This window comes from Peromyscus californicus, unplaced genomic scaffold (genome assembly GCF_007827085.1).
Source record: "Peromyscus californicus insignis strain IS unplaced genomic scaffold, ASM782708v3 Scaffold_4__1_contigs__length_199733344, whole genome shotgun sequence".
NCBI classification, from domain to species: Eukaryota; Metazoa; Chordata; class Mammalia; order Rodentia; family Cricetidae; genus Peromyscus; species Peromyscus californicus.
In genome coordinates, this window is record NW_026294562.1 from 169,889,876 (window position 1) to 169,910,425 (window position 20,550).

General features: G+C 42.1%; 1 protein-coding gene across 4 annotated transcripts in view; it reads left to right on the top strand.

The window, feature by feature from the left end:
* Positions 1 to 20,550, top strand: part of LOC128095561 (zinc finger protein 180-like) — a 107,060-nt gene that overhangs the window by 59,554 nt on the left and 26,956 nt on the right. For 3 of the 4 annotated variants that reach the window (XM_052714634.1, XM_052714635.1, XM_052714636.1), the window contains exons 3-4: positions 16,959 to 17,033; positions 20,341 to 20,461. In XM_052714634.1, the coding sequence (XP_052570594.1) occupies positions 16,959 to 17,033; positions 20,341 to 20,461 (196 nt within the window). The remainder of the gene's footprint in view (positions 1 to 16,958; positions 17,034 to 20,340; positions 20,462 to 20,550) is intronic. The other variant, XM_052714637.1, reaches the window with a different exon arrangement.

Below are 20,550 nucleotides of genomic sequence, written 5' to 3' on the forward strand. Positions count from 1 at the left end.
CAGCCTGAGATACCTGAAGCTCTGCATCTGGACAGGGGGACGACAAGCAAAATGAGATAAAGATCTATCAGTGGCAGAATCTCTCCGAATGTAAAAGCTCTGTTGTAAATGCTTTTGTTTTTCACTGACTGGCTAAGGAAAAACAAGCCCCTAGAGAAGTTGCTGTCAGAAATTGCCCACCTCAATGCCTGCTAATGAGGGAGGTGCAGTTCTGATTAGGGGCCAGTGTCAAATGAAGGAGAGACACCTGTTGAGGCCAGTGCAGAGAAAGCAGAAATCTTCCAATCTTCGGTAGTTGAAAACGTAAAACACTTGTTCAAATCTCCCATTGCAAAAGCAAAAAACTTGGTTCAAACCTCCTGGGCAAGAATTTAAGTGAGTCTGGTAAGAGAGAACCAGAAGTTGACTCCCAGGCTCGAAAAGAATTATGGGAAATGAAGTCCAAAAGCTAGCTCATAATAATGAGCTGATGAAGAGAAATGCATTCTGGGAAATGTAGTTTTTCAGCTAAAGATGGCGATACTGTCCAAACACCTCCCCCCCCCAGAATGAAGTTTCTTTTCAAAGCAATGCTAGAAAGCTTAATCTTACCTCTTGAAAACTCAAATCAGACAAAAAGCTACCTATAAGAGCAAACAAGCCACTTAAAAAACCTTTAAAAAGCAAGAGAAAGCAGTTTATACACTGAACATTGTCTTAGATATGAAGAAACTTAAGGGAATTAAAAACGTTCTTTACTTCTTGAACAAACAGCCTGCAATGAGTGATTCCTTTGCAAATCTAGTAAGGAGACAAGGAAATAGGCATTCAAAAAGAAAGAACTGCTTTATAGATGGGAAACAAACTTTAGAAAATCTAGCTGTCTTACAAAAATAGAGATGGTTCACCTGAAAGTTCCTTATAAGAAATAAATGCTAAATATCACAGCTGCTAATAATGATAACATCAGGAGTTAAAGCTAATGAAGTGAAAATACTAAAACATGAAAATGCTTTTCCTCAGAGTAAGCTAATGAAGAATGTTTCATGAAAGAACATCTATGTTATTGACTCCTTTGAATAGTAACAGTTTTGGTGGAAATATTGGGCTAATAAAAATCTATCAGAAACATCAACATTGTTAAAGAACTCATGACAAATACAGCTTTAAAAATTAAGAAGGGGAAAGTTGTATCAGAGTTTGGTGATGAGTGTAAAAAGCAACTAAATCAATTTTTGTGATATTAAGGTTCCATCTTGTAGTCTGGGGATAGTAAGAGTATAAAGAGTCTTCCAGACTGCTGATTAGTTTGAGACAATTGTAACTAAGTTTCAGCAATGTTTTCAGACCTGTTGAAAGCTGCAGGTCTAGAATTTTACTCCAATTTAGACAACTATCTTCTGATGGAAAATTGACTTGTTATGAAATGATTGGCTAAGCAATTCAGAAACAGAATATTCCTTACAAGGTTTTTCTTTTTTCTTTTTGGATTTGCTGTAAACGGAGATAGCTCTTAATAGAGTTTTTGTAAAAGATCTGAAATGCATAAAGTACTGTTTAGCAACACTCACTAAATCCCAGAGTTGAGAGAGCTATTAAAGAATTACACTCGTTTCAATCTATCAAGAACTTTTAGAATATCAAAGCTGTCTGTAAGCTCTGAACTTTAGAAATGATTTGTGTACTTCCTGTCTAGTTAAGAGAATTTTTCTAATAGATATTGATAATTAAGGGTAAAAAGTAGGAAATTATTCTGTTAGAAAATGTTAATCTCTAAGTGTTAAGAAATCTTTAGGTGTTTGCTAAGTTAGAGATATGGTAAGAAATAAAGATCTGAGTTAAAATAAGTAAGAATATGAGCTTGCAAGAAGTATAAGTAAAAGATGCTAATTGTAAATCTAAGGTAGTCCTAAGACATGTAGTAATAAGCTTGTAGGAAGTAAAGATGCTAGTTGTAAGTTTAAATAAGAATATAGAATGAATATAAGAAGTAAATAAGAAATATATTTGCTAAAGTAGTTCTATAGTTTCCTTAAGGAGTATAAATAATAAGTAGATGTTAATATGTTATATGTGAGTTTTTAAAAAAGTGTCAATGTTGAATGTGGGTCTAAATGCTTTGCAAGGTATGTTATATATGAGTTTGTGAAAGTGTAAATGTTAAGTGTTAGTCTATTCTTAATGTATATGATGAAAAAAAACCCCTGAGACACAGATAGTGTCATAGTAGCCTGCAAAGCAGGCAGTCTGAGTGATTTTCAAAAGCTCCAGAAGCCACTAAGAAGCTAAGAATGGCAGACGCTAGAACCAGCACAAGGCATCCGCAGCTGAGATCCATGGAAAATCAACGCAACACAGAAAAACCTGAGCTAACAGCAAAAACAGTGCAGTTTAAAATATTACTGTAACTAAAAAGGTCTCTAACTTGAGAACAAAAGTTGCAGAGACGCTTGTTTGAACTAAAATTGTTAACTGCAAAAAGTTTTGGTTGTAAAGCGCTTCATATTTGGAAGTGAAAGTCTGATACCAGAATTTACTTTTTTGATCTTTTTGAACTTAAAGAGATAAAGTTACAAAAAGGTTTTTTGTTATGGATTTCTTCATATTTGCAAAGCTACTACCAGAATTTATTATTTGAATTTTAGGACTTAAGAAATGAAATGAACAATAGAGATTTCATTGCAATGGGACAATTTTGAATTTACTTATGGTGATGACTTAGGAACTGTTTTCTGGAATTAGTTGTGATAAAAATGGAACTGTTGGGGCTGGAGAAATGGCTCAGTGGTTAAGAGCACTGGCTGCTCTTCCAGAGGACCTGGGTTCAATTCCCAGCACCCACATGGCAGCTCACAATTGTCTGTAACTCCAATTCCAGGGCATCTGACACCTTCACACCAATGCACACAAAATAAAGTTAAATAAATAATTTTAAAAAATGGAACTGTTTAAATGAAGAAATTTATTGTTTCTACCTAGAGTCAAGATGCAGTTTTGTGTATGCATATATGCTGGTGATTCATGAATTGTTCTGTGTTAAAAATGGAACTGTTTTATGGAACTGTGTAAAAATGAAATTACTTATGGAACTGGTTTTGTTACAAATGGAACTGTTTAAACAGAAAAGTTTGAGTTTTCTAACTAGGCTGGAGATTTTTGCTTAAAAAGTTATAAAGAAGCCAGGCGGTGGTGGCGCACGCCTTTAATCCCAGCACTCGGGAGGCAGAGCCAGGTGGATCTCTGTGAGTTCGAGGCCAGCCTGGTCTCCAAAGCGAGTTCCAGGAAAGGCGCAAAGCTACACAGAGAAACCCTGTTTCGAAAAACCAAAAAAAAAAAAAAAAAAAAAAAAAGTTATAAAGAAAAAAAACCTAATATTCCTTAGTCTATTTAATTTAAAAATATTTTCTTGTTTGAGTGGATTAATGTCATGTTTTGTTAGTAAGAACTGCAAATGGTATACTAAGAGACTACGCTTAAAGTGTAAAGAGTTTTGTTTAATGCTTTTGGATGTTTTGCTAAAAGTTTTCAAAGTGTTATTGGTTAGATTGAGAATACTGCATCTCAGTATGGGTTTATAGGAATTGTGTAAGTTTGAGTTTTCTTCTAACTAGGGTTGAGATTGTTTAAAAAATTATAAAGAACAGGAGGAGTTATGAGTGAATTAAGGTTGAATGTATGTTTGCAGAAATTATGTTTAACCTATTGATATTGATGCACCCTGGTTTTGTGGAGTTAAGGAAATATTTAAGTTTGTGAATTCATCAGAAGTTTTTCCTATGTTCTGATAGCACGTTAATTCAAATGGTTCTGTTAAGAGTTTGCTTTGAGATATAAGATTGAGAGAATTGTGACTATGTATAGCAGTATTTATGTTAACCTGTTAATGGTAATGATGAAGCTAAGGGATTCTTTAAGTTTGCAATTACATTAAGAGCTTTTGGTTTAGGAAGGTCTTGATGCAACTAAAGACTGCTGTCTTGGACCTAATCCAAAAGAGAAATGCCATCTTTATCATCCTGTATTCCCATATTGGGAGGTGTAACAGCTATGGAGATTGCTGTAAGCTATTAATAACAAATTATTTTTTATATATTAAGAAAGAGGGACCTGTGGGAACCTGTTTTCAGGTTCTTCGTGACTTTACCCAGCAGGTCCTCATAGAGAGGATGATTAGGACCACGGGCCTGAGTGCAGGTGTCTGAGATGGTCTGCACTTGGCTGTGCTGGGGGGAGGTCTTTTGCTCCACCCCTTGGCGTTTCTATAAATACCCTGGGGCAGAGACAGTCAGGGCCCATTGGAATAGGTTCCAGGCCCTCTCGAGGCTATCCTTTATTTTCTATCTGTTTATTTCCAAAATCTAAACTCTTCTATCTGATATTTCCTGCTGCTCCCACTCAAGAAAACTCGGAGAACTGTGGGGTTGGTGGGTAAACGCCCTGCAAGTTCCCTACCCTTTTAAAGTTTAAAGATTATTTTTATTTACCTATTTTAAAATTTTATGTGTATGGTTATTTTGCCTGCATGTATATCTGTGTACTACATGCTTGCCTGGTGCCCAGGGAGGCCAGAAGACATCACTGGATCTCCTGGAACTGGAGTTACAGATGGTTGTGAGCTACCATGCAAGTGCTGGGAATTGAACTCAGGTCCTCAGGAAGAGCAGCCAGTGCTCTTAACTGCTGAACCATCTCTCCAGCCCATGTTTATTTATTTTTAAAGATTCATTTGTATGTGTCTGTGTGTGAATATATTCCACATGTGTGTAGGTGTGTGCAGAATCAGAAGAGGGCATCAAATCCCTAGAGTTACAGGAGGCTCTGAGCTGCCTCTTGTTGGTAAATGGAGCCTACACTCAGGTCCTCTCCAAGAGCAGCCTATGGCTCAGGTTTACTACTAGCTAGTTCTTACATTTTAAATTAACTCATTTCTATTGGTCTGTGTATTGCCACGTGGCCGGTGGCTTACCAGTACTTTCACATTTTGCTTCTTGGGCAGCTCACTGGTGTGTCCCTGAATCTGCCTTCTTCTACCTGTATCTCTGCTTGGATTTCCAGCCTGGCTATATCCTGCCTTGCTATAGGCCAAAACATCTTTTTTATTAACCAGTGTTAATAAAACATATTCATAGCAGAGAGAAAGACATCTCATAGCACCCAATACTGAGGAGAATACAAAGGTCCCATATTTCTTTTGAAACTAAATATCCTACCAATTTAAATACCTCATTTAAAATGATACAAAAAAAACCCCATATTGAATCCTTTAGGTAACTCATTCTGCAGTGCCTTGAAACAGTGTCTTAAGACATTATCTTGGGGTTGGGGATTTAGCTCAGTGGTAGAGCACTTGCCTAGCAAGCGCAAGGCCCTGGGTTCGGACCTCAGCTCCGGGGAAAAAAACAAACAAAAAAAGACATTATCTTGTGAGTTATTCTCAGTGTAACAATCTTTTGTTGATTAACATGTGTTAGGGTTTCTATTGCTGTGAAGAGATACCATGACCATGGCAACTCTTACAAAGGAAAACATTGAATTGAGGTGGTGCCTTACAGTTCAGAGGTTTAGTCAATTTTCATCATGGGAAGGAGCATGGCGGTGTGTAGTTAGACATGGGGGCATCTTGATCGGAAGGCAACAGGAAGTGGACTGTCTCATTTGGCATGGCTTGAGCATATATGAGACCTCAAAGCCTGCCTCCACACTGACACACTTCCACAGCAAGGCCACACCTAATGCTGCCACTCCCTTTGGGCTTATGGGGCCAATTCCATTCACACTAGCACATGTTACTGTGATAAGCAGAACTTTTGAATCAGACTATATTCTGGTTAATCACTAAGGTCTCTATGGATGTGAACCAGTCAGTTTAGGAGAAATTAGTCTCTAATTCTCAAGCTGCAGTGATTAGTGATTCTGTCTTGTCCAGTCCTCACTGACCTGTGGCTTGTACAGTCTTTTCACACCTCTTCACCAGTGGTCCCTGAGACTGGGGTGGAGTGCTGAGCTTTGCACAGACTTATTCTCTTCACATTGATCAGTTGTGAGTTTCTGTGCCAACCCTCGCCGCTGTGCAAAACAAACAGAAGCTGAGAGCTGCACTAATCAGTGGCTAGGCGTTGGGGTTTAAGGGCAGTTTGTTATGATGCCTATTCAGCAGTTACAGTAAAAGGCTCACCTCTAGGGTATGTGGGCTCCTCAACCACAGGCCTTTAGCCACGTTTACAGAACTAGGCATGCATTTCCTCCTTGAGAGTGGGCTTTAACTCCACGATAAAAGCATTTGGTTAACCCCATAATACTCATGCCATTGTTGTACCCATGGGCTTATCTTACCATGGTAGTCATTATTATTTTGTCTGTCTATCTATCTATCTATTCATTTTTTAGTTTTTCAAGATAGGGTTTCTCTGTGTAGCCCTGGCTGTTCTGAACTCACTCTCTAGACCAGGCTGGCCTGGACTCAGAGATCGCCTGCCTCTGCCTCCTGAGTGCTGGGATTAAAGTCATCCACCACCATTACCCGGTTTGTGTTAGTCATTATTGTAGCTTACTGGGTTCACAGCTGGGTAAACTGTTAATGATTTTTCTGCTACGTCAGCCCACATAAAATGTATAGTACTAAGGAAGCTAGCCAACAGGGGAAAACTTACTGGTCAATAACCTGATTTTTTTTTTTTCCATGCCCCATGGAACAAAGTATGTGATATCTTCAGCAATGGGGCTTCTTCTTCTTCTTCTTCTTCTTCTTCCTCCTCCTCCTCCTCCTCCTCCCCCCCCCCCTCCTCCTCCTCCTCCTCCTTCTCTGTGTAGATTTTGGTGCCTGTCTTGGATCTTGCTCTGTAGACCAGGCTGGCCTCGAACTCAAAGAAATTGGCCTGGCTCTGCCTCCCAAGAGCTGGCACTAAAGGCATGCGCCACCACCGCCCAGACAGCAGTGGGGTCTTAATATCAAGTTCTGGAGGGCAATCAAGACCAATGACAGCTGGACTTGGTGGCACATGCCTTTAATCCCAGCACTTGGGAGGCAGAGGCAGTTAGATCTCTGTAATTCAAGCCCAGCTTGGACTACAAAGCAAGTTCCAGGACAGCCAGGGCTACACAGAGAAACCCTGTCTTGAGAAACAGAAACAAGATCAAACCAAAACGAAAGGAAAGCAATAGCAATACCTTGTATCATTTTGGAGGTCTCCAGGACAACCTTTCCCAACAACTAGAGGGAGGTTTCTTTTTTTGGGAACCAATGACTTCCAGGAAGAGCATTAGCCCTTGTGTACTTGTGTAGGGTAACAATGATTAAATGAATATATATATGTGTGAATTTAAATATATAATGCATGCATATTTAGGAAACTTATAAAATCAGGTCTACATATAGCTTTTTTCAAGTATTTTTTGGTAATTATTCCCTTCCCTGCTTCTCTTTTCTACTATTCCATTCATCTCTACTTAAACTTTCCTCTCTTCATTCCCATTTAAGGAAGGTGGATTTTAGAACACAGGTGATATTAAGGGGAAAGGGAGAATATGCCTCCTTTTTATTTCTTTTAATTTTGAGATTATAACATCATTACATCATTTCTCCCTTCTCTCTCCACCCTCCAAACCCTTCCATGTACCTCTCCTTACTCTTGCAAATTTATGTCCTCTTTTTTCATTGTTTTTGCATGTATATATGTATATATTTCTAAATATAACCTTAATTTGTATAATGATACTTGTATTTATGTTTTCAGGGCTGACTGGTGCTATCTTCTTTATGAGAATCAGCACTTAGACACATAATTCAAACCGGGGAATCATAATATAAAATAATATCCTGTGGGAGAGTCAGAAATGAAAACGTCAAGGTTTAGAAGTGACTTGCTGAAGATTTCAAAGCTACACAATGGCATTGTGTTGGCTCTGATCTACCGTCTCTCTCCCTTTGTTGATTGTGCAAGATGCTCGTGAGCACAGTTACAAGATAACACAGCAGCTGACTCAGAACTCATAATATACATCAGTATTTGAGATGTTTCTCAGGGCTTTCAGGGTTAAGATCAACCTCTTATGTTAATTTTAGGACTGTCTATGCTAACACTTAGTTGAGGGTATTTTCCAGCAACAACAGACTGGTTATGGAAAGACAGAAATCTTCTCACGTGTTGTTTACAAGGAGGTAAATCATCTGTTTTTGCTAGGAATTTATTCTATGTCTCTGGCTCAAGAAAAGCACATATATATTTGTGTGTGTGTTTGTGCATACACACATACATACATGATTGTTCACTGTGCACATGTGGAGGCCAGGACAACTTTGTAGAGTCAGTTCTTTCAGGCTTGGCCGCGTGTGCCCTTATCCACTGTGCTATCTTGTTGGCCCTCAGTCACATTTTTTTATAATGTAGAGTCCATGATGGGGTGCAGTGTTGGATGTAATGTGAAGGCAGTCATTTTACTGGTATAGAAAAGGTCCGAAGCATTAATTTAGTTAATCTTTATCAATAAAAATCAGGAGGCATATATTAAGATAAAAACTTGAAAGATCAGAGAAGCAGGGGAGCAGCCACCAGTGACTTCCTACCTCTTCCATTCTGTCCAAAAGGGCCGATGTAGTGATATACTGTGTATCAAATAAAGCATGCCTGAGGATCAGAGGACAGAGCCAGCCACTAGATTAAACATAGAGGCCAGGCAGTGATGGCGCATACTTTTAATCCTAGCACTCGGGAGGCAGAGATCCATCTGGATCTCTGTGAGTTCAAGGCCACACTGGGCTACATGAGATTGATCCAGTCTAGGAGAGAAACAGAGCCAGGCAGTGGTGGCACACACCTTTAACCCCAGTATTTGGGAAGCACACAGGCCATTAATCCCAGCACTAGGAAGGTTGAGATAGGAAGAGAAATGGCTGGGCAGAGAAAGGCATATAAGGTATGAGGAGACAGGAACTAGAGACCTTTTCGTCTGAGGACTCAAGAGTTATTCAGTCAGAGGATCTGTGGAGTTGGTGAGGTGAGAAGTAGCTATGTTCCTTTGTCTCTGATCTGTAGTCAGAAAGTTTCTCTGGTCCCGCCAGGCCCCTGAAATCCCATGGCCCACTTATAAAATAATCATTCAGAAGCTTATATTAATTATAACTGCTTGGCCATTAGTTCAGGCTTATTACTGACTAGCTCTTACACTTAAATTAACCCATAATTCTTATCTATGTTTAACCATGTGGCTTGGTACCTTTTCTCAGTTCTGCTTTGACATCTTGCTTCCTTTATGTCTGGTTGGTGACTCCTGACTCAGCCCTTCCCTTTCCCAGAATTCTCCTCATCTGCTTGCCCCGCCTATACTTACTGCCTGGCTACTAGCCAATTAGCGTTTTATTTATCAACCAATCAGAGCAACACATATTCACAGCATACAGAACAATAGATATCCCACAGCACTGATCTTTCAGCATTTACTCCAATATCTGGCTCCGGGTTTTTATTAAAAGACCATTAAGAATTCATGTAACGGGCCGAGATCTTCTCTCTGCCCCTCCATATCACTTTCTGTTTCTTCTCTGTACAGAGCTCCAGACCTCTATGGTTAACTACTGGATAGCTCCACCCTCTGACTCCAAGGGAGCCTTATTTGTCAGACCACAAACAAAATATCACACATTTCCCCCTTTTTGTCTAAATAAAATAACTAACATAGAAAAACTGTATATAATTAGTACAATATATACAGGCAGTTATTACATTAACAATGTCTAGTCCATTAGCATTTGACAAATTCAGAGAAAATACTCCATTATCTATCCTGTCTTGGTGAGTCCAAATTATTGTACCTAATTCACTTACTATCCTAACTTGCATTACCAAACCAAAACTATCTTTTTATTTCTCTCAACCTTATACACTTGACAGTTCTTTTGTGAGTTTCTTTTCTGAATTTGTTAACAAAGAAAACTATAACTATCTAGTCTTCAACTCCATCAGAGACCTGAGAAGGATATAATATTACCTGAGTAAACAGGAAGTGCAGAGCAAACAACTTCTAAAAATGACAGAAACAGCTGGCTACCTAGTAGGTACAGTCAGGTTCTTCTGTAACAATGGGGCATCCATCTTCATCTTCAACCTGCATGCTTAGAATATCTGACAGACTTTTCTGTAAAGCAGGAATTTTGAAGGACTGTCCCACCTTGTCTTGGCAAGGTACAGCAGTCCTTTCTTTTGTGTCCTGCTTGTTCCTTTTTTTTTTTTTTTTTTTTTTTTTTTGAGACAGGGTTTCTCTGTGTAGCTTTGGAGCCTGTCCTGGAACTTGCTCTGTAGATCAGGTTGGCCTTGAACTCACAGAGATCTGCTGGCTCTGCCTCCCCAGTGCTGGGATTAAAGACATACCACCACCGCCCAGCCTGCTTGTCCAATTTGAACATCATACTGTCAGCAGTCAATTCAAGCGTACTTTCTTGCCCAGTGGCTAACTTTTGTCACAAAGAAAGTCCCTGTGGAGTTTCTTTGCCCATCATCTTTAAAGTAGATTGGTGCTGCCAGGAGCAGACATGTCTCATTGTCATAAAAAAAAAAAATTACACACACAAAACCTTATGTTATTAAAACATCTTAAATGCCATATTTTGTAGTTCTCTGAAATGTTTGAAGATCACCTATCTAAAATATATCTGTTTGACCTCAAAAACATGCCTAACATGACTAAAAGTTTGATTGCTATAGATGACTAACTACTAACCTGCATTTCTTTTTTACCTAAATAGTTTGTAATAATAACTTTCAAGGACTAGAAATTTACATTACATTGTTAAATGAGCTGTATAGGTACAATATCCTGAGTAAGAGTAGAAATGTATGTACAGCATGTTCTAACAAAAATAACCTTAAATTTGTATCAATATACAAAAATGTCTTAAACAAGATTAGAAACATATACAGTATAGCAAAAATGACCTCAAATTTGTATCAATGTGCAAAAAACCTTATCACTGTAAAATATTAAAGATTAGTAGTTGCTTTTTAAAAGTAGATTTCAGCCGGGCGGTGGTGGCGCACGCCTTTAATCCCAGCACTCGGGAGGCAGAGCCAGGCGGATCTCTGTGAGTTCGAGGCCAGCCTGGTCTCCAAAGCGAGTTCCAGGAAAGGCGCAAAGCTACACAGAGAAACCCTGTCTCGAAAAACCAAAAAAAAAAAAGTAGATTTCAATAATCTAACCTTTTAGCCTATTTCTCTATCCCCCACTTTTTCTTTTTAGAACAAGATCCTTGACTCTAATCTCCTTTGTTCAGCTTTTTTCCTGACCATTACCAATTACAGCTTGTAACCAACCCCCCAAATGATGACAAATATCCATAACCCAGTGAACAACCAAAAACTGCACACCCTACCTCTTGGGAATGTGGGCATGGTTTTATTAAAAATACTTCCTTCTGACTGGGGGTGATGGCATCTTTAGGGGACCTTGAAAAAAAATTCAGATAATTGTCAAGTCCTGGGAGAACCAGCTGTATCATTTGTTGCCCAGACTCTGTGTAATGGGAAAATGCAGGCTTGTCTCAAGTTTTCGCTAGAGTAGCCTGTGAGGCTGTACCATTTCAGCTAGCCACCTTGAAATTGTCCCAAGCAATTTGTAGTCCTAAGGTGGTGGTTTTCAGCTTAGTGGCATTACCACAGTCCAGGTGCAATCCTCATTGTGGGGCCCCATCCTCCTTTTGGAGACTTCAAAGGTTGCTGTTAGACATGATCATGGTTCACTGCAGAAAATTTAAACATTTTAAATGTCATATGCAACAAATCTCAAAGAGGTTAAAGGACCATAATTTGTTATATACATCCATAGTACAAAAACTTAATTCCTAGTTACCTGATAGACTCAAACTTGAAATCATGTACAGGAAGCTAGATGAAGCCTTTTTCTAGAATTAGTACTCTTCTTTTCTGGTTTTTTTTTTTTTGTTTTTGTTTTTTTGTTTTTGTTTTTTTTTTTGTTTTTTTTTTTGTTTTTCGAGACAGGGTTTCTCTGTGTAGCTTTGCGCCTTTCCTGGAACTCGCTTTGGAGACCAGGCTGGCCTCGAACTCACAGAGATCCACCTGGCTCTGCCTCCCGAGTGCTGGGATTAAAGGCGTGCGCCACCACCGCCCGGCTTAGAATTAGTACTCTTGATGACCGTAAATGGATTGGATATTGTTACTGTAATTCTTGCTTGATAACCTTTCTTTGGGGAGGGGGGAGTGTTTTCGAGACAGTCTTTCTCTGTGTAGTTTTGGTGCCTGTCCTGGATCTTGTGCTGTAGACCAGGCTGGCCTTGAACTCAGAGATCCACCTGGCTCTGCCTCCTAAGTGCTGGGATTAAAGGTGTGCACTGCCACCGCCACCTGGCATGCTTGATAACTTTTGTTGTATGTAATTTTACTATAAAACCTTCCTTTTCAATTAGATAAAAAGGGAGAAATGCTGTGGAACAATCCTTTTCTACACTGTGAACATGTATTACTCTCAATGGCTAGTAAAAAGCTGACAGGCATGTAACTCGGCAGGAAGTCAGGTGGGAAAGCCAAACCGAGAATGATGGGAAGGAGGGCAGAGTCAGGGAGATGCCAGCCAGCCACCCAGGAAGCCAGATGTGCTAGAGGACAGGTAAAGCCATGAGCCATGTGGCAATATATTGATTAATAGAAATCAGTTAATTTAAACGTAAGAGTTAGCTAGTGACAAGCCTGAGCTATTAACCAAGCATTTGTTGTTTTTTTTTTTAAATTTTTTTAAATTTATTTTTTATTTAATGCCGAATGCTGTTTATTGAAGGAGGGAAGAGGTCTTAAATACAGGCTTACAGCACAATGGGAGAACCCCAGAGGACAGAAGTTCACTACCGATGTTTTACAATCTTGCATCTAAGCTGTTAACGCCCATTATGCAGGATACACAGACAAGGAACTTCCCTTAAGCGTTCAGGAGGGTGGAACCGGCAGGGAATTAGCATAGGGAGGATATCAAGGTCAAGGTCAGCAAGCAAGGCAACAGTTACCAAAATGGGGCCAGGGCCCTACAGGTTCCCCTTTTACTAAAAAATGAGCTTCTGACTTAGGTTGCGTGGGACATCAGCAGGTCACCTTACCTGTCATGGAGAAGCCTGCCCAGGCCACACAGGCGCTCTGTCTTAGGTTGGTGAGCGCCCCCCAGGCATTACCTGTCTCTGAATACTCATTATCATACAGGCTCAACCGTGTGTGAGCTGCAGAGTTAACTGCTGCCAAAGATCTCAAAGTGGCTGGTCTTGCAATCTGTGTTTTCAACACAGAAAAGACCAGCAGAAGTCCTATCCCACCCATAGCCAGTATTCTAAAGGCAACTGAGCCATTCCCTTCCTTAACGAGTCTTACTGCAAATTGGAGTCCTTGTAAGATGGTATCCCAAAAGCAAATGGAACTTGAGTTTTATAAATTTTATAACTCACAAAGCCAATTCAAATGTATATAACTATTGAATTAAATTTATCATGCCCAATAGAATGAATGATTAATTAACTGTGGTAGCTACTTTTGCTGCCAGGGTCTCCATTGTGCTAGCTGTAGTAACCAATTATGAAATATAAGCTTCTGTGTGGTAATTTGGGAGGCAGCTGCTGGGTATTTGGGACTGGGCAGTCGGGACAAAAAACATCAGTTTACAAAGGTCTGATAAAGACAAGAAAATAATGAAGGGGAAGAGACAAGTTTGTGCCATCTGATGGAGGTGGTGCTTCAGTGGTGGGACTGTGGAAAGGGAGGGGCTTGTGTCCTCAGGGCTAGCACTGGCTCCTGCATGAGTGAAATAGACCCACACTCCCTTGGGCTGTCATGTGACTTTGTGAGCCAGCCTATGATGAGGTCCTCTGTTGTTAAAAATACCCTCCTGTGAGGGGATTGCCCGAGGGTGCTGTCGAAGCTGGATGTTGTTAGACTGCCCAGTAGTTGAGAGTGAATAGAAACCAGGAAAGAGTAGCTGAATTGGAATCTAGTTTCAGAATATCCTGAGTGACAAAGTTCCACCAGAGCTCAGCCTGGAGCCTCGGAGAGGGTGTCCAGCAGCTTCATGGGGATGTCTGCACCTGGCCTAGATGATGACTTTCCATAGCTGTGTATAGGGAGACCCTTCAGTTAAACTTCCCCAGCTTATGTGCACCAGCATCTCCCAGGGCCCCTGCAGCTAGGGTGGAATCACAAGCAGATGACTAGGAGATGCCTAAAAAGCTGCCTAGAGTCTCAGCCGGTGCTCTGACTGCTGAGCCATTCTCTAGCCCAACTCTGTATGTGGTGGTTTGATAGAAAATGGTCCCTGAAGGGAGTGACACCATTAGGCCTTGTTGGAAGTGTGTCACTGTGGAGGGCTTGAGCTTTCGGCCTCATATATGTTCAATCCATGTCCAGTGAGACAGACCTCTTCCTTTTGCCTGTGAGTCAAGACTGTCAGCTCCTGTAGCACCATGTCTACTTGCATGCTGCCATGCTTCCCACCATGACGATAATGGACTAAACCTTTGAACTGTGAGCCAGCCATCACAATTAAATGTGTTCCTTTATAAGAGTTACTGTGGTCATGGTGTCTTCACAGCAATAGAAGCCCTAACTGAGACAGTGTATATTCTTATCAATATACATACTGGTTTAACTCAGCTTCCTTTACAATCAAATATCTCTCTGTAGTTAAGAATCCCAAAGACAACATAATCCAGACTCTCTGTGTAATAGTCATCTTTACGTGGCTTATTTTTTATATTAATTTTACTGTCTCTTTAAAGACTTTATTTTTTAAAACCATGTATTTGTTTTTATACTGTATATATCATTTTTTTTGTCTCTTTCAAGCCTACGTATATTTTACACATATTTTAAACTATTACATCTGAATCTGTCTTATTGTAAACCTGTTGCTTTAAATTGCAGCCTTCTAAGCCTGAAACGGCACTGTGGCTGCTGGCTCCGCCCACTTTAGCTTCCCAACATGGCGGTTCCCGCCAGCTCTGGGAACCATCAAGTCTCAGAAATAGTGGGTCTACGCTTTTATCAAAGCAGTGTGTAGCCCAGAAACCTCTTTTTTTGTTTTGTACTAACAAAGGCTAAATCCATCAAGCAGCTTAATGTGCCACTTGCAGAGGCCTCATTCCTGCCATACTGTAGGTCGAGAGCGCACGCCAGCAACCCGCCAGTAGCTCAAACCGGCAGCTGCCGCTCATTTGAGAGAAACAATTAGGAACTGTTTTTAGCTCCGTTTTAGAATCTTTTTTGTCAGTTTTTAGGTGGAAACTCTTGCCCCACGTTGGGCGCCATTTGTAGCTAGAGTTTTCCTCCCTGGCCCACAGTCAGGACAAATCTCTCTCACCCGCCAGTCCCAAGCCGCTCAAACCCGATCAAGTAAACACAGACACTTATATTGGTTACAAACTGTATGGCCGTGGCAGGCTTCTTGTTAACTGTTCTTACAGCTTAAATTAATCCATTTCTATTAATCTATACTTTGCCACGTGGCTTGTGGCTTACCGGTACTTTACATCTTCCTTGTCCTGATGGCGGCTGGCAGTGTCCCCTCCTCAGCCTTCCATTTTCCAGCTCTATTCTCTTCCTTGTCCCGCCTACACTTCCTGCCTGGCCACTGACCAATCAGTGATTTATTCATTGACCAATCAGCAACACATTTGACATATAGACCATCCCACATCAGTTTCTTTGTTGCTGTTGCTTTTATAAAAGATTATGTATTGGTGTAAGTATTGGTCTGAGTTCATGTGCACAGGTGTGTGTCTCTGCATCAGATGTTCTTTGCCATTCTTAGTCTCATTCTGTTGAAACAAGTGTTTCCCTGAACCTGTGGTGTTGTGGAATATTTGTTCAACCATGTAAAGATGTGTTGCATTTGTTTAATTATGTAAAGATGTGTTGCTATTTTAACTTACCTGCCTAAGGCACCTGATTGGTCTAATAAAAAGCTGAAAGGCCAACAGTGAGGGAGGAGGTGTAGGTGGGACTTTTGGGCAGGGAGGGTAAGGAGGAGGAGGAATTTAGGCTTGGGGGAAGAAAGAAAGATACTAGAGAGACACCAGGGGCCAGCCAGACATGAGGAAGCAGGAAAGTAGGACGTACAGGATGAAAGAAAGGTAAAAAGGCCTGATGAAAACATAGAAGGTGAATAGAAACAGGTTAAATTAAGTTAAAGGAACTAGTGTGACAAGCTAAGCTAAGGTCAAGCATTGAAAACTAAGTCTCTGTGTCTTTATTGGGAGCTGGCTGGCAGCCCAGAGAAAATTCCGACTACGCTGTGGCTTGCATTTTGTTGGCTTGGCTCGGAGACAGAGGGTCCAGCAGTTCTCCTGTCTCTGCCCAGCTCAGAGCAGGGTGTAGACATTTGTGGGACAGCCTGGGTTGTGATGTGGGTGCTGGAATGCAAACTCCAGCCCTCTTCACCACAGGGCCCTCTTCTCTGCCGTTGGAGCTCTTTGATAGAGGTAGGGTCTCACAGACCAGGTTGACCTGTGACCAGCTGTGTTGCTGAGTGTGCCCTTGAGCTTCTAGGTCCTCCTGCCTCCCGAGTGCTCTGCTGACAATCACATGTTACCATGCCTGGCTTCACTTGGAAGGTCGTTTGTTAGTCGCTCTGAATGCTTCTGGCTTGGGTCCTGCTAGAGTCTGTCTGCATTGCTTGCTTACTGCTGAGTGATACAGGAGTTTAGGCAGGGCCCAGGGCACAGGGTCGGACAGGACAGGACAGGTGAGTTGTTTGGCTCCGTGTGGTTCCTTCTTCAGCTGACAAGCAGGGCCATCTTGAAGCACTCACAGTAGTCTTGTGCCATGTGGGGCCTCCTTCCTTGGGGGGTCCCTTCTCTCTGCACCCGTTCCCTTGAGCTTTTGTGGAGGGAGCAGAGATTGTCAGTTGGATGCGGGTCAGATCCTGCTGACCCACCGTGGGGTTTCCAGTTTCTGCTTTGTTCTCTGATGGATTCCCTTTGTCTCATCTGCTTGTTTTCTCAGAACTTTGTTCTCCCCCAAGAGATGATCATCGAAGTCGAGGGAGAAGATGCTGGGTCACTGGACATCGTGCCCCAGGTGAGTTGGGCAGGACCCATTCCTTTACCTGGAGAGGTGTGCATGGTAGTGAGTGGGAGAAGCAAGTCAAAGGGAGCTGGGACAGGATTAGAGAGAGGGGGAATGGAGACAAGAGTGGCCAGGCTGGCAAGAAGTGGGTGAGGTCTCTGTCATACTTTCATGGGTCCCAAGTGCCATCCCGTATTTCTGGAAAGCTGAGCATTGAATGCTTGTAATCCAGGCACTGGGAAGATGGAGGCAGGAGGACCCATGGGGCACAGTGGCCAGCCAGTCTAGCCAAATGGGTGGGCACCACGTTCAGGGAGAGACCCTGTCTCAAAAAAATAAAATAGAGAACAAATGAGGAAATTGTCAACCCCGGGTTCATACAGTGTGCACCCGCCACACATACAAGAGTGAGGAAATTGTCAACCCCGGGTTCATACAGTGTGCACCCGCCACACATGTAAGAGTGAGGAAATTGTCAACCCCGGGTTCATACAGTGTGCACCCTCCACACATATAAGAGTGAGGAAATTGTCAACCCCGGGTTCATACAGTGTGCACCCGCCACACATATAAGAGTGAGGAAATTGTCAACCCCGGGTTCATACAGTGTGCACCCTCCACACATATAAGAGTGAGGAAATTGTCAACCCCGGGTTCATACAAGTGTGCACCCTCCACACATATAAGAGTGAGGAAATTGTCAGCCCCGGGTTCATACAGTGTGCACCCGCCACACATATAAGAGTGAGGAAATTGTCAACCCCGGGTTCATACAGTGTGCACCCGCCACACATATAAGAGTGAGGAAATTGTCAACCCCGGGTTCATACAGTGTGCACCCGCCACACATATAAGAGTGAGGAAATTGTCAACCCCGGGTTCATACAGTGTGCACCCTCCACACATATAAGAGTGAGGAAATTGTCAACCCAGGGTTCATACAGTGTGCACCCGCCACACATATAAGAGTGAGGAAATTGTCAACCCCGGGTTCATACAGTGTGCACCCGCCACACATGTAAGAGTGAGGAAATTGTCAACCCCGGGTTCATACAGTGTGCACCCGCCACACATATAAGAGTGAGGAAATTGTCAACCCCGGGTTCATACAGTGTGCACCCGCCACACATGTAAGAGTGAGGAAATTGTCAACCCTGGGTTCATACAGTGTGCACCCGCCACACATATAAGAGTGAGGAAATTGTCAACCCCGGGTTCATACAAGTGTGCACCCTCCACACATATAAGAGTGAGGAAATTGTCAACCCCGGGTTCATACAGTGTGCACCCGCCACACATATAAGAGTGAGAAAATTGTCAACCCCGGGTTCATACAAGTGTGCACCCTCCACACATATAAGAGTGAGCAGCTTTTTCAAGAAGGCTGGTTATGGGAAAGGTGCAAAGTGCAGAACTGCAAGGATTCTGCAGGTGGAGGAGTTGAGATTTGGAAGGCTTAGATTTGAGGCCTGGCATGGAGCTCAGTGGTGGTGTTTGTTAGCATGCACAAGGCCCACGGCTTTACTACTTAATTTCTGCATGGGTGTATGTGTATGTATTTATGTACTTGTGCAAACCCGTGTGTGTGTGTGTGTGTGTGTGTGTGTGTGTGTGTGTGTGTGTGTGTGTGTACATGTAAGCACAGAAACTCTGGCCATAGCATGTTTGTAGAAGTAGTCTTTCATTTCTCCTGTGGGCCCCAAGGTTGTCAGACTTGGTGGTACGTGCCTTTCCCCTCTGATCCATCTCACAAGCCCTAGTAACCAACCAGTCAGGAGATTAACCAGAAAGCTGCCAAGTCACCTATCCTGGGGTATGCAGCATGGCGGAAATAAAACTCTGCCTCAGGGTGGAAGGCATGAGCCAGAGCCTGAGACTGCTTCTCTGAGCTTGGCATACCTCCTCTGTCACATACAGACACATGATGGCACCAAATGATAAAAATATAGGGGCTGGAGAGATGGCCCAGTGATGAAGAGCACTGGCTTCTCTTCTGGAGAACCCAGGTTTGCGGTGGTATTGTGTTCCCCAAAATATTGTGTACTTTAATAAACTTATCTGGGGTCAGAGAACAGAAAAGGCACAAGATATTTAGGCTAGAAAATGTTAGCACACGCCTTTAATTCTAGCATTCCAGAGACAGAAATCCCTCTGGATCTCTGTGAGTTCAAGGCCGCATTGGAAACAGCCAGGCATGGTGACTCACACCTTTAATCCCAGAAAGCAGCCTTTAATCCCAGGGAGTGGTGGTAGAAAGCAGAAAGGTTTATAACGCGTGAGGACCAGAAACTAGAAGCATTTGCCTGGTTAAGCATTTGGCCTGGTTAAGCATTTGGCCTGGTTAAGCATTTGGCCTGGTTAAGCATTCAGGCTTTGGAGCAACACAGTTCAGCTGAGATTCATTCTGGATGAGGACTCAGAGGCTTCCAGTCTGAGGAAACAAGACCAGCTGAGAAGTTGACGAGGTGAGATGGCTGTGGCTTGTTCTGGTACTCTGACCTTCCTGCATTTACCCCAATAACTGGCCTCAGGTTTGATTTTATTAATAAGAACTTTTAAGATTCATACTACACAGGTTCAATTCCCAGCACCTACATGGCTGCTCGAAAGAGTGAGTAACACTAATCCCAGGGCATCTGATGCCCTCTGCTGCCTCTGCAGGCACCGAACACACATGGAGCAATAAATACTAGCAGGCAAGACATCCATTCACATGAAATAATAAAAATAAATAACTTGAATTTTAAAGAGATTTATTTATATTATTTTATGTATGTGAGTGTTTTGTGTACATGTATGTGTACCACATGTGTGCCTCTTACCCATGGAGGTCAGAAGAGGATGTTAGATCCTCTGGAATTAAGTTACAGGTGTTTGTGAGCCACCATGTGGGTGCTGGGAATTGAACCCTGCTCCTCTGCAATAGCAACAAGTGCTCTTGACCATTGAGCCACCTCTCCAGCAGCTGTTAAATAACTTCTGTCAAAGCTGGGAACATGGCTTAGTGGTAGAGTGCTTGCCTATCCTGTGTGAGGGTCTGGGTACAGTCCCTACACTGAAATAGATAGATAGATGATAGATAGATAGATAGATAGATAGATAGATAGATAGATAGATAGATAGATAGATAAAAAGGTGAAGAGAATTTGTATACTTGTTCGGTGTTCCTCTCTGAAGTGTTTCTGACCTCGGTTGGGATGCTTTGGCTGCAGATAATCTAAGGATAACCGCCCTGTGGTTTAAGCCTCCATCCATGAACACTAGAAAACAAACAAAACCATGCCCAGCTAAGCAGGAATGTGTGTGTGTGCTGTTCCAGGAAAGCACAGACCTCAAGATTGTGACCGTAGACCTCACTGAGGAGGAGCAGAGCACTTGGCACAATGCCCAGAGAACCCCAGAGAGAAATGTGATCCTGGAGGGCCACAGGGACCTGTGGGGTGAGTACTTAGCCAGATCCAAAGAAGAGGTGTCTACTGATGCTTTCCTTTCCCATTAAGAAGGTGAGAGGCTCGGTAGCCAGATTGAT